The 12,492-nt window shown below is 38.3% G+C and overlaps 1 protein-coding gene across 1 annotated transcript in view; it reads right to left on the bottom strand.

The window, feature by feature from the left end:
- Positions 1–305: 305 nt before the first annotated feature.
- OSGIN2 (oxidative stress induced growth inhibitor family member 2) overlaps positions 306–12,492 on the bottom strand; it is a 28,272-nt gene continuing 16,085 nt past the window's right edge. The window contains 2 exon segments of the mRNA XM_027775330.1: positions 306–2,364; positions 8,901–8,992. Coding sequence (XP_027631131.1) covers positions 1,332–2,364; positions 8,901–8,992 — 1,125 coding nt within the window. The 3' untranslated portion in view covers positions 306–1,331.

Below are 12,492 nucleotides of genomic sequence, written 5' to 3'. Positions count from 1 at the left end.
CAAATTCTGGGGATCTATATGTGAAAGTACAGACATTGGGTGCACCAAAATAAAAGTCAAGATAATTAGAGCAGATACATCCCATTAATAACCAAAATATGAGCTGCTACCTTGTCCAATGTACACACATTAGAGATCTCCAAGTAATAATCACCTTGAGAATGGAAAAGATTTTTACCTTATTATCAGTTTTAACCTTTATAGTTCTGACAATACCCAGGCAGATTTACGATGTTATGAGTACTTACCATACCAAAATATTTAGGTTTTAAAGACAGAAATTACTCAATTTTCACACAGAGAAAAGTAGTTCCAGCCATATTTTATTGAATTGCAAGTGAGATTGTTATGGTAGTTGGAAATAAATTTCTGAAAAATATATTGGGTTCTGGGATGTCAAAGTGTACACCAACATTATTAGACTGTTTAAATTATTAGAAGTTAGGAATATGATGTACCTGTCAATGTTTCAACAGTAAAAATATTTTTTAAAAAGACCATCATATTAGGTAATAAATTAGATTTATACAATTGATCATTTCAAAATAAATAAAACCTGAGCAGTATATGCCCCCTACCCTACCCCCCTCCCCAGTACAAATACCTCATATCCCATTTTCATCCAGCCTAGTATGTCCCAAACTTTAATGAGCACACATATCCCTTGGGGATCTTGTTAAAATGCAGTTTTGATTCAGTTAAGCATGTGGTGGGGCCTCAGAGTCCACATTTTTTAAAAGAATTATTTAATTTTATTTGACTAGAGAGGGACAGGGTAAGAAAGAGAGATGGAAACCAAGAAAGCAAGCCGCCAGGTCCAGGACTCAAACCATGGTTGGCCATATGGGTGTCCAGCACCCTTAACCACCATTCCACCTGCCGGCCCCTCAGAGTCTACAGTTTTAACAAGCTATAGATGACACTGATGCAGTTGGTTCTTGGACCACTCTTTGGGCAGGAAAGTGATCCAACATATGTTGAGAATAATTTCTGGCCTAATGACTTGTGTGGTTTTACAGACTCAAGGCTGTATTTTGGAGTCAAATATCACCATAATGACCATAAAAATAATAATAAATCTTGGAAGTATGTTTCAGGTAAGAGAAAGTTTAAAGTATCTCAAGTTGGCAGTGTTTCTGTTGTCTGACACCTTTGATACATTACAAGATAAATCAGGACACCAATTTCTTGTAACTTTAAAAACTCAAGTTACTATTAGCTTGAGGCTCTCCTCCAGATAATTCAGGTCCAGAAAATTCAAGCCAGTACACTGCAAAACCACTATTAAAAATCTTTAATGGTACTTCATTTCAGTGACTTTTAAACTTGCTTTATGCTATCCCATCTCCTCCTCCTCTTTCCACAAATAAATGCTGCTCTTTCTTCTGTCTTACAGCTAAACAGCGTGTGACACCCAATGCCCCTCCCTTTAAAAATCTAACAAAATTATCTCCAACCAAGGGACCCAAGGCAAAAAGATTGGCTCCCTTAACACACTCATAGGTATATGCCTCTATTTCCACAGGGTTACCCTTACATGTGATTGGCTGGCTTGCGTTATGGCCTAAGTAACACCCTTGTTCCTTCAGAAAAGAGAGATTAGGATGAGAACCTATCAATACGACTGCTGCTGAGAGCTTAAATATTGTCTTCAATCCAGAGATACTTTGAAGAATGCACTTCATGTCCGACTTAAAGGAAAGCACATGGTGCTCAGGAAAACTGGTATAATCAGATAAAAGATTTGAGTCTGCAGAATATGACTGAGTACACATCATATGATAGACTTTATGATACTCGGGGTAAAGCTTTTTGGGAAGCTACTTGAAAATTAAGCTTGGATCAGTTACTCGTCTGTGAAATACATGAATCACAGGGATATTATTGTTGTAGGCACACAGAACTGCATCGGCTGCAGTAAGCCCAGAACCTACAATTAACACTGGGTCCACTTTGCCACGCAACTTTCCTTTGCTTATAGCAGCTCCAAATTCAGGCATTGAATGAAACACAAAAGGAAAATCTTCCCCTTCGATTTCCAGATGAGCAGGAGAGTCCAGTGTTCCAGTTGCCAGGGCTACATTCTCAGCAAGGAGACAGAAAGGGACATGAGAACCATCTGCTATTCGCTGGTAACCCCTGATCTCCCAGTTTCTCTTGATAAATGTTGACTTCTCTATCTGTAAGGGCTCTGCAGAAATATCTCTGTCTCTACTATCATTATCATCTTGCTCTCTGTAAAGTCTTGATACAGAGGTTATGTAAGTATTCTCTCTGAAATTCTTCTGAAGTCTCATAGCTTTTACATAATGTTTATAATAGCGAGCTATTTCCTCTGGCATAACTCCGTCCCCTTTTAGGTTCCTATAAAAGGAAAAGAAAAATATTCAATGAGGAAACATTTAGTTTTTATGATTATTACTTTCTCCAGCTAGTAAGCCTTTATAGCTTTCTCATTCCTCTGTACTGTTGAGCTATAAAGTATCCTAACACTTTATTTACAAAGAATGCTTTCTTTTGGGTAAGGTTTTTTTTTTTTTTTTTTTTTTTTGTTTTGTTTTGTTTTGCTATATGGCATTTGTGCTCACAGAAGAGACAAACAAAAAGAAGGAAAGTGAGAAATTAACCCCCCACGGGGAGGGCCACACCACAATCTCTTCTCGCCATTCTCCTTTTAGGATTTTGGGCATACACCCACATGTGCCCAGGGTGATTTTCAAGATACTGGGTTCAGGACTTGAACTGCAGGTGACCATGTGGGAGTCCAGCACCTTAACCACCATACACCAGCTGGCCCCATGAGTCTCTCTCTTTTTCTAAAAATTGTTACTGAATTAGTTTTATCAACAGAAGTCCCTATCATGAAAATAGACACTGTACTTAACGCATCTTTGTTTTTCCAGTGCCATGCACCATGTCCACTCAAATTAGCTGATAAATTTTTATTAAATGAAGGGATGAAAATGTGAATACCTGAAAATCAGATTCTTGTATCTCACAGCTGTAATCTATAACTATCAACTGAATGATTTAGATTATAATAACTGAAATATTACAGGTCTCAGTATGTCTATGCTTCTTAAAGATTATATATACCACCTTAATATGATTTTCAGTTTAAGTTGCTTCCTATTTTCCTAATGAGTGAAAATAATTCAGATTTGTTTCTGCTGAACAAAATCATCTTATGCCTAATAACATGTAACATTTCACTGTTTTCTACTCATAAAGAGATCTTAAAACACAATCAGTACATCTTTCCTTTCCCACTTAAATTTTTTTGGGGGATGGTCGGAGGTGTTGCTGCCATAAGGCACATGCACTTGCTGGAAAGAGACAGTGAGAGGGAAAGTGAGAAATCACCCTCTGGGGCAATGGCCATGCTGCATTTCCTTTTTCTCCATTCTCCTCTAAGGATTTTGGGCATGCAAGCACATGCTCTCAACATGATTTTCAAGCCACCGGGTCTGGGTGGGACTCAAACCACTGCTGACCATGTAGGAGTCCAGTGCTTTAACTACCATGCCACCTGATGGCTCCATTCCACTTGAATTTTAAAGCAATGGGCAGTAATGCACCTAAACCCATAGTCCCAATTAGAGGTAAGGAGCAGGGGGAAAAAAAGCATGACATAATTCATTATAATTTATAGTTGGGAGTTCACAAAAGTTTTCCATTTTAAAATGTAGTGATTACAATTAAGACTTAGAATGTATGAATTCAAACAATTTTTTACAGAAACCTTATGTACTAGTTACTATCATTATCATCTCCATTTTATGTGCTAGAAAACTAACAGCTAATTTATTTGCCCAGGATCATAACATTAGAAGTTACAGAGTTAGTTATCAAATGCTGTCAATCTCTAAAGACCAGGGTCTGCTTTTCTTTTTTAGGTTCTAAAAATAACCTTTATGTTCTAAATTAATATAGGCATTACAGAAAACTGAGAAGCACAAGAAGCAAAGAACAAAGTAATTTTCGATCACAAGCAGTTGACAGTTGGATATGTCCTAAGTCCTGCTGTGTGACTAAGATTATACAGTGTATGTCATGCTTTTTCATGCATGATACTAATTAAAAAATCCCAAAGCTATGACTCTTCTGATAACCAAGAATACACTACGCCAACCAAAAATACACTACACCAACTCAAACTGTTACAAAAAAATGTTATCTCCTTTCTTGGGGACAAAAATTTCACAGAGGACAAGAATGGCAACAGGCCTTGAGGTAAAAGTATCAGCAGTTGCAATAAAATATTTTGGAGCCAGATGGCAATGCAGCAGTAAACTGCAATGCTCTATGAGACACTCCCTCATGGAAGGTTTCCAGTTCCAGTCTGGAGACCTCCCTGAATATGCTGTCATGTGTATGCCAGGGATCCAGGGCTGTCTGAGGGCCAGGGGTGGATCACACTAGTAAAGGCTGCTACTTGGCGTGCTCTCTCTCTCATGCACACATTCTCACGGCACACATAAACAAACTTGAAAAGTAATGCATTTCCTTAATGTTCAACTTAAAACATGAAGGACCAGCCTTGCAGCCTAGTGAGGAAGCCAAGAGCCGACATGGCCAACCACAGCTTGAAATCTGGCCCCCAGTGGCTTGAAAAACATGCTGAGCACATGTGCGTGCCTGTGTGTCCAAAATCCCAACGGGATGGAGAAATGGAGGAGAGGGGATTGCACTATGACAGTGCCCCACTGAGAGATGTTCTCTCTCTTTGTCTGTCTCTGGAGATCACACATATCTTCTGGTAATAAAAAAAAAATAGATATAATGAAACAATACATGAAATATAATGTTTCTACAACAATTCATTATCAGCTCTATACTAAATGTTAGCAATGTGTTTCCAATGAATTAATGCATTCCTATAGTACAGCCAAAAGAGATGTGCATACATTAAAGGCTATCATCAAAATGTAAACATGGGTACCAATAGATGGTGTAACGGTTATGTTGCTGGACTACCATGTAGTTGACCGGTTTGAGTCCTAGACCTGGTGGCTTAAAACTAAAGCTGGGTAACCAGCAGATGGTAGAATGGTTACATTCCTGGACTCCCACGTAGTCTATCGCAGTTTGAGTCCCACCCAGGATGACTTCAAATTCATGCTGGGCATGTGTGCATACATGCCCAAGATCCCGAGAGGAGAAAGGAGAAGTAATTATGGCATGGCCATGCCCCCCAGAGGTTGATTTCTTACTATCTGTCTTTCTGGTGAGTGCACAAACCCTATAGCAAAAATCTCTTAAAAAAAAAAAAAATCTCACCAGTATGTGTTCATGTGTGCTCAAAATCCCAAGAGGAGAAGGGACTGTGGCATGGCCATCCTCCCTGGGGGTTATTTTCTTGCTTTCTGTCTCTCTGTGTCTCTCTAGCAAGCACATGTGTCTGATAGCAAAAATCTCTCTCTTAAATAAATAAGGAAGGAAGGAAGGAAGGAAGGACAGAAAGAAGGAAGGAGGGTAGGAAGACATGGGGCCAGCAGTGGCATGATGGTTAAGGGTGCTGGATTCCTGCATGGCTGATCATGGTTTGAGTCCCAGACCTGGCAGCTTGCTTTCTCACTTTCCCTTTCTCTCTCTCTCTCTCTGGTCAAATTAAAATAATAGTACTAATTATAATAACAAATGGAATTAAGTAAACAAAATCTTTAAAAATAAAAAAGTACACATGAACACATCTACATACTTCTCCCTCTGTACTTCCTTCAGACCCTCTGCTGCCAATCTAATGAGTAAGTCCTGATATACCCTGCTCAGAGATGGTTCAATGATTCTACCTCCAAGATACATCTACTTTCTCTTCTATAACTGTCACTTCAAGACAACTGTGAACTCAGGTGTTAACAAAATAATGAATCTTTGTACACAATAAACACAAGTACTTTACAAAACTCTACATATAGTCCTGTGGTTACCAGCTAAAATTGTCTTCTAGATAAGGACACAGGCGCAATGAGTCCTTCCCATTACTCTTCCCATTTTGCTTCTTCTATGAGACCAGTGTCTACACCTGTAGTCAAGAAGTGAACTAACAAAGCTTGCTTCCAGGAGATAGTCCTTCCTAAAAACTAACAAAAGGACATTTATAGGCCCAACCACTGGTAGTTGCTGCTACTTGGCAGGCTCAGGACACGTGGAATGCCTGGATTCAATTCCCAGCCCACTCTAAAAAGTTGAGTTTGGGGGCATGCACTTGTAGCCTTAGCCTCAACCTCCTCAGCCTCAGGAGGGTAGATCAGGGGGGTCCTGAGAGTGACTCTGGGAGGGGGGACATCAATAAAAGATTTCATTTCTATCTTTACTTTAAAAATGTTTATCTTTATTCATGATAGAACATGTGTGTACATGAGAGATGCGGCAAGGAGAGAGGGAGATGAGCAACTACCACGGGGTCTGGTCACACTGCAATTCCCTCCCTCTTGTTTCAGTCCATCAGATCCCAAGGTCTGAACACATGCCTGGCATGTTTCAGGTTGACTGGGCTGGATATTTGCACCATGGTCATCATATGGAATCTGACTTCTCTTGAGCAGAACCACAGAACCAGCCTTGGTACCTCTATTTCTAACATACTTTGGGCATCAAGAGTTGTTTATCTATAATGCACAGCAAGATTAACTAACATGCACAAAGTAGGACAAAGGCTAGTCCATCTAAACTCAGCTAACTTATGGGCACTGAAACCTCTCATGCCCACCAGACTGTAAGTGGTTAGCATACTTTCCAAGACATAAAGTTTAACAATTCCATTCCCAAATGTAACTACTCCTAAGAAAGGACAAAAAATACTTAACGGGGGGTCACTTCACCCTTCAACTTATACAAGGGGATTTCTTTTAAAAGTTCAAGGATGATGAAATTAAAGTACAAGTTTATTTTGAAAAAGTAAACATTATTAGGGCTAGGAGGGGGCATGAAGATTAAGGCACTGGATACCCAGACGTCCAGCTGCAGTTCAAGTCTCCAACCTGGTGGCTTGAAAATCATGCCAGGTCCATGTGTTAATGTGCTGAAAATCCTGAGAGGAGACTGTAGATGGTACTGCAGCAACCATCCCCCTTGAGGGGTGATTCCTCACTTTCTCTCTCTGCCTCTGTCTCTCTCCATCTTTCTCCAATGAGCACACACACCCTATGTAAAAAATCTAAAAAGTTAATATTATAAAATTATAAGAAATTTTGAAATATATGCCCATTTTCTTTATAATATACATTTTTCATAAACTTTTTGAAGCTCTCTCATAGGTGCACTCCTAAACATCTAGAAAAACTAGATGTTCCAAACAGAACTTTTTTTTCCATTACATGAAAAGTAGCAATGAATCAACTGCCACCTGTAACAAAGGCTATGAATTTGAAAGTTTTTTATAAACAGAAACATTGTGACCAAAAGCCCCCTTCCCTTTCCTACCTCTATCAACTCAGCTCACAGGAATGAGCATTTGTAAAGCTTAGAGATTTTATTTCACTTCCATAAGCGATTTTAACAATCTTTCCTATGAATTTTAACACAAAGTATATTTGGTGTATCAGTTTGCTCTTGTCATACTATGGAAACTTTTTTAAAGAATTATTTTATTTAACTTTATTTACTAATATTTTAATTTTAATTAATTAATTTTTTTTTTAATTTGACCAGAGATGGACAGAGTGAGAGAGAGGGAAAGTGAGAAAGCAAGCTGTCAGGTCTGGGACTCAAACCATGACTGGCAATGTGGGAGTGCAACGCCCTTAACCAATGCATCATCTGCCAGCCCCAACTGGCAACCTCTTTTTAACATCTTGAAAGAGTAGATGTTGCAAATTATGACCACGATTCTGCTTCCAACATGCAATGGTAGGATCTAAAGCTAATATTTATTATAAGATTCAATCTCACATTATGTATAACTTAGAAAGATAAATGCTTCTAGTACTTAAAATCATAAAGCTTTTCCTCTTACCCATTTTACAAAGGGAACGATGTATTGAGCAATTTGACTTCTATACTTACAAAAAAAAAACAAAAAAAAAACAAAAAACAAGAACTTGTATGACTAGCCTAATTTTGCAACTTTAAACTTCAACTCCATATGTAATTTCTTTATTAAAAATCTAAAATGAATTTTTTGAAAGGCTCAATTTCAATTACCCATGACAGTCTAAATTTGCTCTTAAATTTCCTCACATTACAAACAGTGGCTATAGACTAACAGAGTGTCTACCTAAGGGGAAGTCAAGTACTCAAATGTTACATCCTGTTCAAACCAAGATTAAGTAACTTCCTGCTTCAACTTACTGTTGAGTAATTAGAGTACATTCTCTATTTTATTAAATCCTAATTTAATATTTACTATCCTTGAAAATGATAGCTTTTCACATTTCCCTTTTTAAATTTCCCCCAAATAAATAAACCTGTTTTCTGATATGAGATTTCTTCTTACTCTAAATATATATATATTAACTAATTATTTATCTTTATACCCAAGTAGCCAACCATACCATTCTAAATATCTGTTGTAACAATACTCTTTAACCTGAAAGTCAAAAGTTCGGGTTTGTGCACATAATACATGTATATATAAAGTTATGTATCTACTCATAAAAATAAGTAAGAAAGAAAGGGAAAAGGCATGTAGGTAAATGAGAAAGCACCTAAATAGAAGAGAGACTGATTTAATAGAAGACTGCAATAAGCCCATGATAAACAAAGAAGACATAGGAAACCAATCTACAGACCATCTTCACCTCTAAAAAGAAACAAGCCCATCACAATCACTGCTTAAACAAGGCATTTTCATGTGACATGTACATTTACATTCTTCATCCAAGATAGGATCACTAATATTCTGAAATGTTTCTACCAAGTCTTTTTCATTACAAGAATTTTCATTACTTGATCTTTACCTTCGTTTGCTAGACACCCAGTCCTTAAATTTAAGTCCAGGTAGTTCCATCCAATTTCCAAAGCTGATTGTCAACATGGAACCTTCCATATTCTATTGGAATAAAAAAAAGCAGTCAAAAAACACAAGCAGTAACACATAGTTTTTTGTTTTGTTTTAGCCCAAACTATCTCATTTACATTAACTAAGACTCTGAACTAAGTATGCTCAAAATAATCCTAATGGTTGTATAAATGACCTCTGAACCTTAATTCCAATAAGCTTTAATACACCTTTATCTTTTGGTAATACCCATCTATGTTTTTTCTTCCAGTTTTACGCTGCTAAAACAAATTTACATTGCTCAATGTCTATACAAGGTTGACAGCTTCAACCTATTATTAACACGATAATTCAGATGAACAATAACACATAAGAGAACAAATCAATATTTTCTTTTCTTTCTTTTTTTGGTCAGAGAGTATGTGTGCTTGCCAGAAAGACACAGAAACAGGGAGAAAGCACCTCTTAATGGGATGTGGTCATGCCATAATCCTTTCTCCTCCATTTCTCCATTCTGTCAGGATTTGGGGTGTACATTCATGTGTGTTCAGGATGTTTTTCAAGCCATTGGGTTGGGATCTGATCTGTGCAATTGGCTATGTGGGATCTGGCTTCCTTAACCTTTAGGACACAGGGCCAGTCCCAAATCAACGTTTTCACTTTCTAAATAAAAGGAAAAATATTCCTTTACTTGCAAAAGTTTAGATATTCTTTCCCATCAGGCATGAGTACACATGAGTATACCTGCCAAAGATATTTTCAGAGCCTCTGGGGCTGAAACTTGAACCCTGGTCAACCTTATGAGATCCTGCTTTCTCTAGGCCACACTCAAATGATGTGCTATGGGGCTCACTCTACTGCAATATAATTAACAGATTTTGGAAAACTATGGGTGGGGTGGTACAGTTATGGTACCAACTGTATCCACATAAGAGGGTTCACAGTGTAGGGACCCTGCTAGGGGTTCCTATCTGTTTCTTTCTCTCATGGAAGAAAATAATTAATAAACTTCAACAACTGTTTACAAAAATTAGCGACAAAATGGCTTTTTCCCTGTTCTCAATTCTAATCTGAAGTACAGGCTGGTCTGGAAACATCAGCATCTCTTCGTAAGAACAGAAATAAGCAGTGGTTGGCTGAGAAATAAGTTTACCACCAAGGCTAATGCTGTCATTAAAGAAGCAAGCTCCCCTGGCTTACTTCTGGTTTTGCTCAATACACAGAAAAGCCCACATGACCTCGATGATCTCTTTTGAGCAATGGCTTCTTTTATCAGCTAAGTCTTCTAGCCACACTTCCATATAGGCAGGAACTAAAAATGAACCTTATTATAATTCTAACTAGCTAACATCTACAGACTTCTTACTACGTGTTAGACATGTGAAGCATTATTTGTGACAGCACATAGATCATCACAGGGAGAGAAGATAGCAAGGTGCCACTGCTTTGAGATAGGCTGGCCCTTTATACTAGGATAAGAACCGAGAAGATAAAAAACTAGAATCATCATAAGAGAAGCTATCAATTTATTATGTATCAGAGATGGGCTGGAGCCATTAAAAATCTCATCTGGAACTCAAAAACTCAAGCACAACTGTTCCACTTTCTGATAACCATCTCTTAATTTTATTCTCACTGTATCAGTTGTTCTATCTGATTGAAAGTCCTAGTCCCCTGAATCTTGCATTTTTCTCGCAGTAGACATTTTCTCTTTTCCTACACAAATGGTATGCCATGAATGCCTGCTGTCATGGAGACTGTAGTGAAGGAAGGAATGCAAACTAGACAGAAGTGCAATATGAACATGCAGAATGTATCTATTTCTTTAAGGAGAGAAATGGGCTTTCAAGAGTGTACCATCAGGAAAGGCAAATATGCCAGGCAAAATAAAAATTCTCAGGATGATGGGACCAGCTTATTTAAGTCACTGGTCTCCCACATGGCCAACCATGGTTCAAGTTCTGGATCCAGTGGCTTAAAATTCATGCCGATCCTCTGCATGTGTGCAGCCAAAATCCACAGAGGAGAATGGCGGAGCGGGGATAACAACATGACCATCCCCAGGTGATTTCTCACTTTCTATTTCTCTGTCTCTCCAGTGAATGCATTCACCCTATAGGAAAAAAAAATCTCTCTCAAAAAAACAAAAAAGTTCCCTGGATGGGTTAATAAAAAGAAAAAACATGAGTGTCCTTCAAGGAATTAAAAAAGGAAAGAAAGGAAGGAAAAGAAAGCCAGGCTTGGACTGCTCTAACTCCTCTAGGCATTGGCTGCCTCCTCCAAGGAGAAACCTCTGAGTCCTTAAACTATTCAGCTTGATGTGTCTATGAGAGTGTTTATGTTTGCATGTCTAAGGCTTTAGTCATAAGCCAGTGTGACCATGTGAGTTTATCCTAACAATGTGATTTATGGTGAATAAAGTTTTTGCTCTGGGAGGCAGAGGTCTCAGTAACTAAAGTTCGTCATACGGGGGTGCTGGCAAACACGCATGATGCCACAAAATGAACGAACAAACAAACAAGAATGAGCTTCCTTAGTGACTCTTTTTTGAGGAAGTTCTTTTTATTTTATTTTATTTTTTTTGTCATGTGCTCTAGGTGGAGAGAAAGAGAGACAGAGACAGAGATGTGAAAGGGAAAATGGGAATTCACCACCCCCGCCACCCTGGGAGATGGCCACATTGCAATCCCTTTTCCTCCATTCTCCTCTCAGGATCTTGGGCACACATGCATGCACCCGGTATGATTTTTCAAGCCACAAGGTCCAGGATTCAAATTGTGTTCAGCCATGGGGAGTCCAGCAACGTAACTACTAAGCCATCTGCTGGACCCAGTTTGTAACTCTTTACATGTGTTGTCACATGTCATTGCTGGAAGATTTCAGCACATCCTCATGTGATGCAAGGACTTAAACTCATGCTGGGTGCATGTGTGTGCATGCCCAAGATCCAGAAAGGAGAGTGGAGGAGAAGGGATTGTGGTGTGGCCTTCCCCCAGGGATTGATTTCTTGCTTTCTGTCTCTCTGTCTCTGTCTTTCTGACGAGCACACACGCAATCTAGCAAAAACCTCTGGGGAAAAAAAAAAAAAGTTAAGTAAAAAATCATTTAGAAAGGCTTTGCAATAACTTGGGTATAAGACAATAGTGGCCAATATTAGGAAGAAAAATACAGTTATGATCATGAGAAACAAAGCAGATGATTCATAATATGTTTATTAGAAAGAATGTAAAAGATTTGGAGATTAATTTGAAGTGGGATTTGAAGAAAGAGAAATCAAGGAGAACTCTGTTTCTGGTTTGAGTAACTACATGATAGTGCCATCTAATGATTTAAAAAAAAAATCAAGGAAATTTGATGATAAAGATGATTAATTTTAGACTTGCTGAGTTCGAGGAGAACAGTGGTATAATCAAGGGAATGCATCTATACTTGGATGTATTAGAGCAATCTGGCTGAGATTTTTTTTTTTTGGAATCTATCAGCATTCATATGCAAGTCATTGAAGAGAATGAGCTAACTCAGGGAGAATAAAGAGCATGAAGAGAAGGCCG

The sequence above is a fragment of the Tupaia chinensis genome, unplaced genomic scaffold (assembly GCF_000334495.1).
Source record: "Tupaia chinensis unplaced genomic scaffold, TupChi_1.0 Scaffold000547_1, whole genome shotgun sequence".
NCBI classification, from domain to species: domain Eukaryota; kingdom Metazoa; phylum Chordata; class Mammalia; order Scandentia; family Tupaiidae; genus Tupaia; species Tupaia belangeri.
This window is presented reverse-complemented; position numbering and strand designations above follow the sequence as displayed.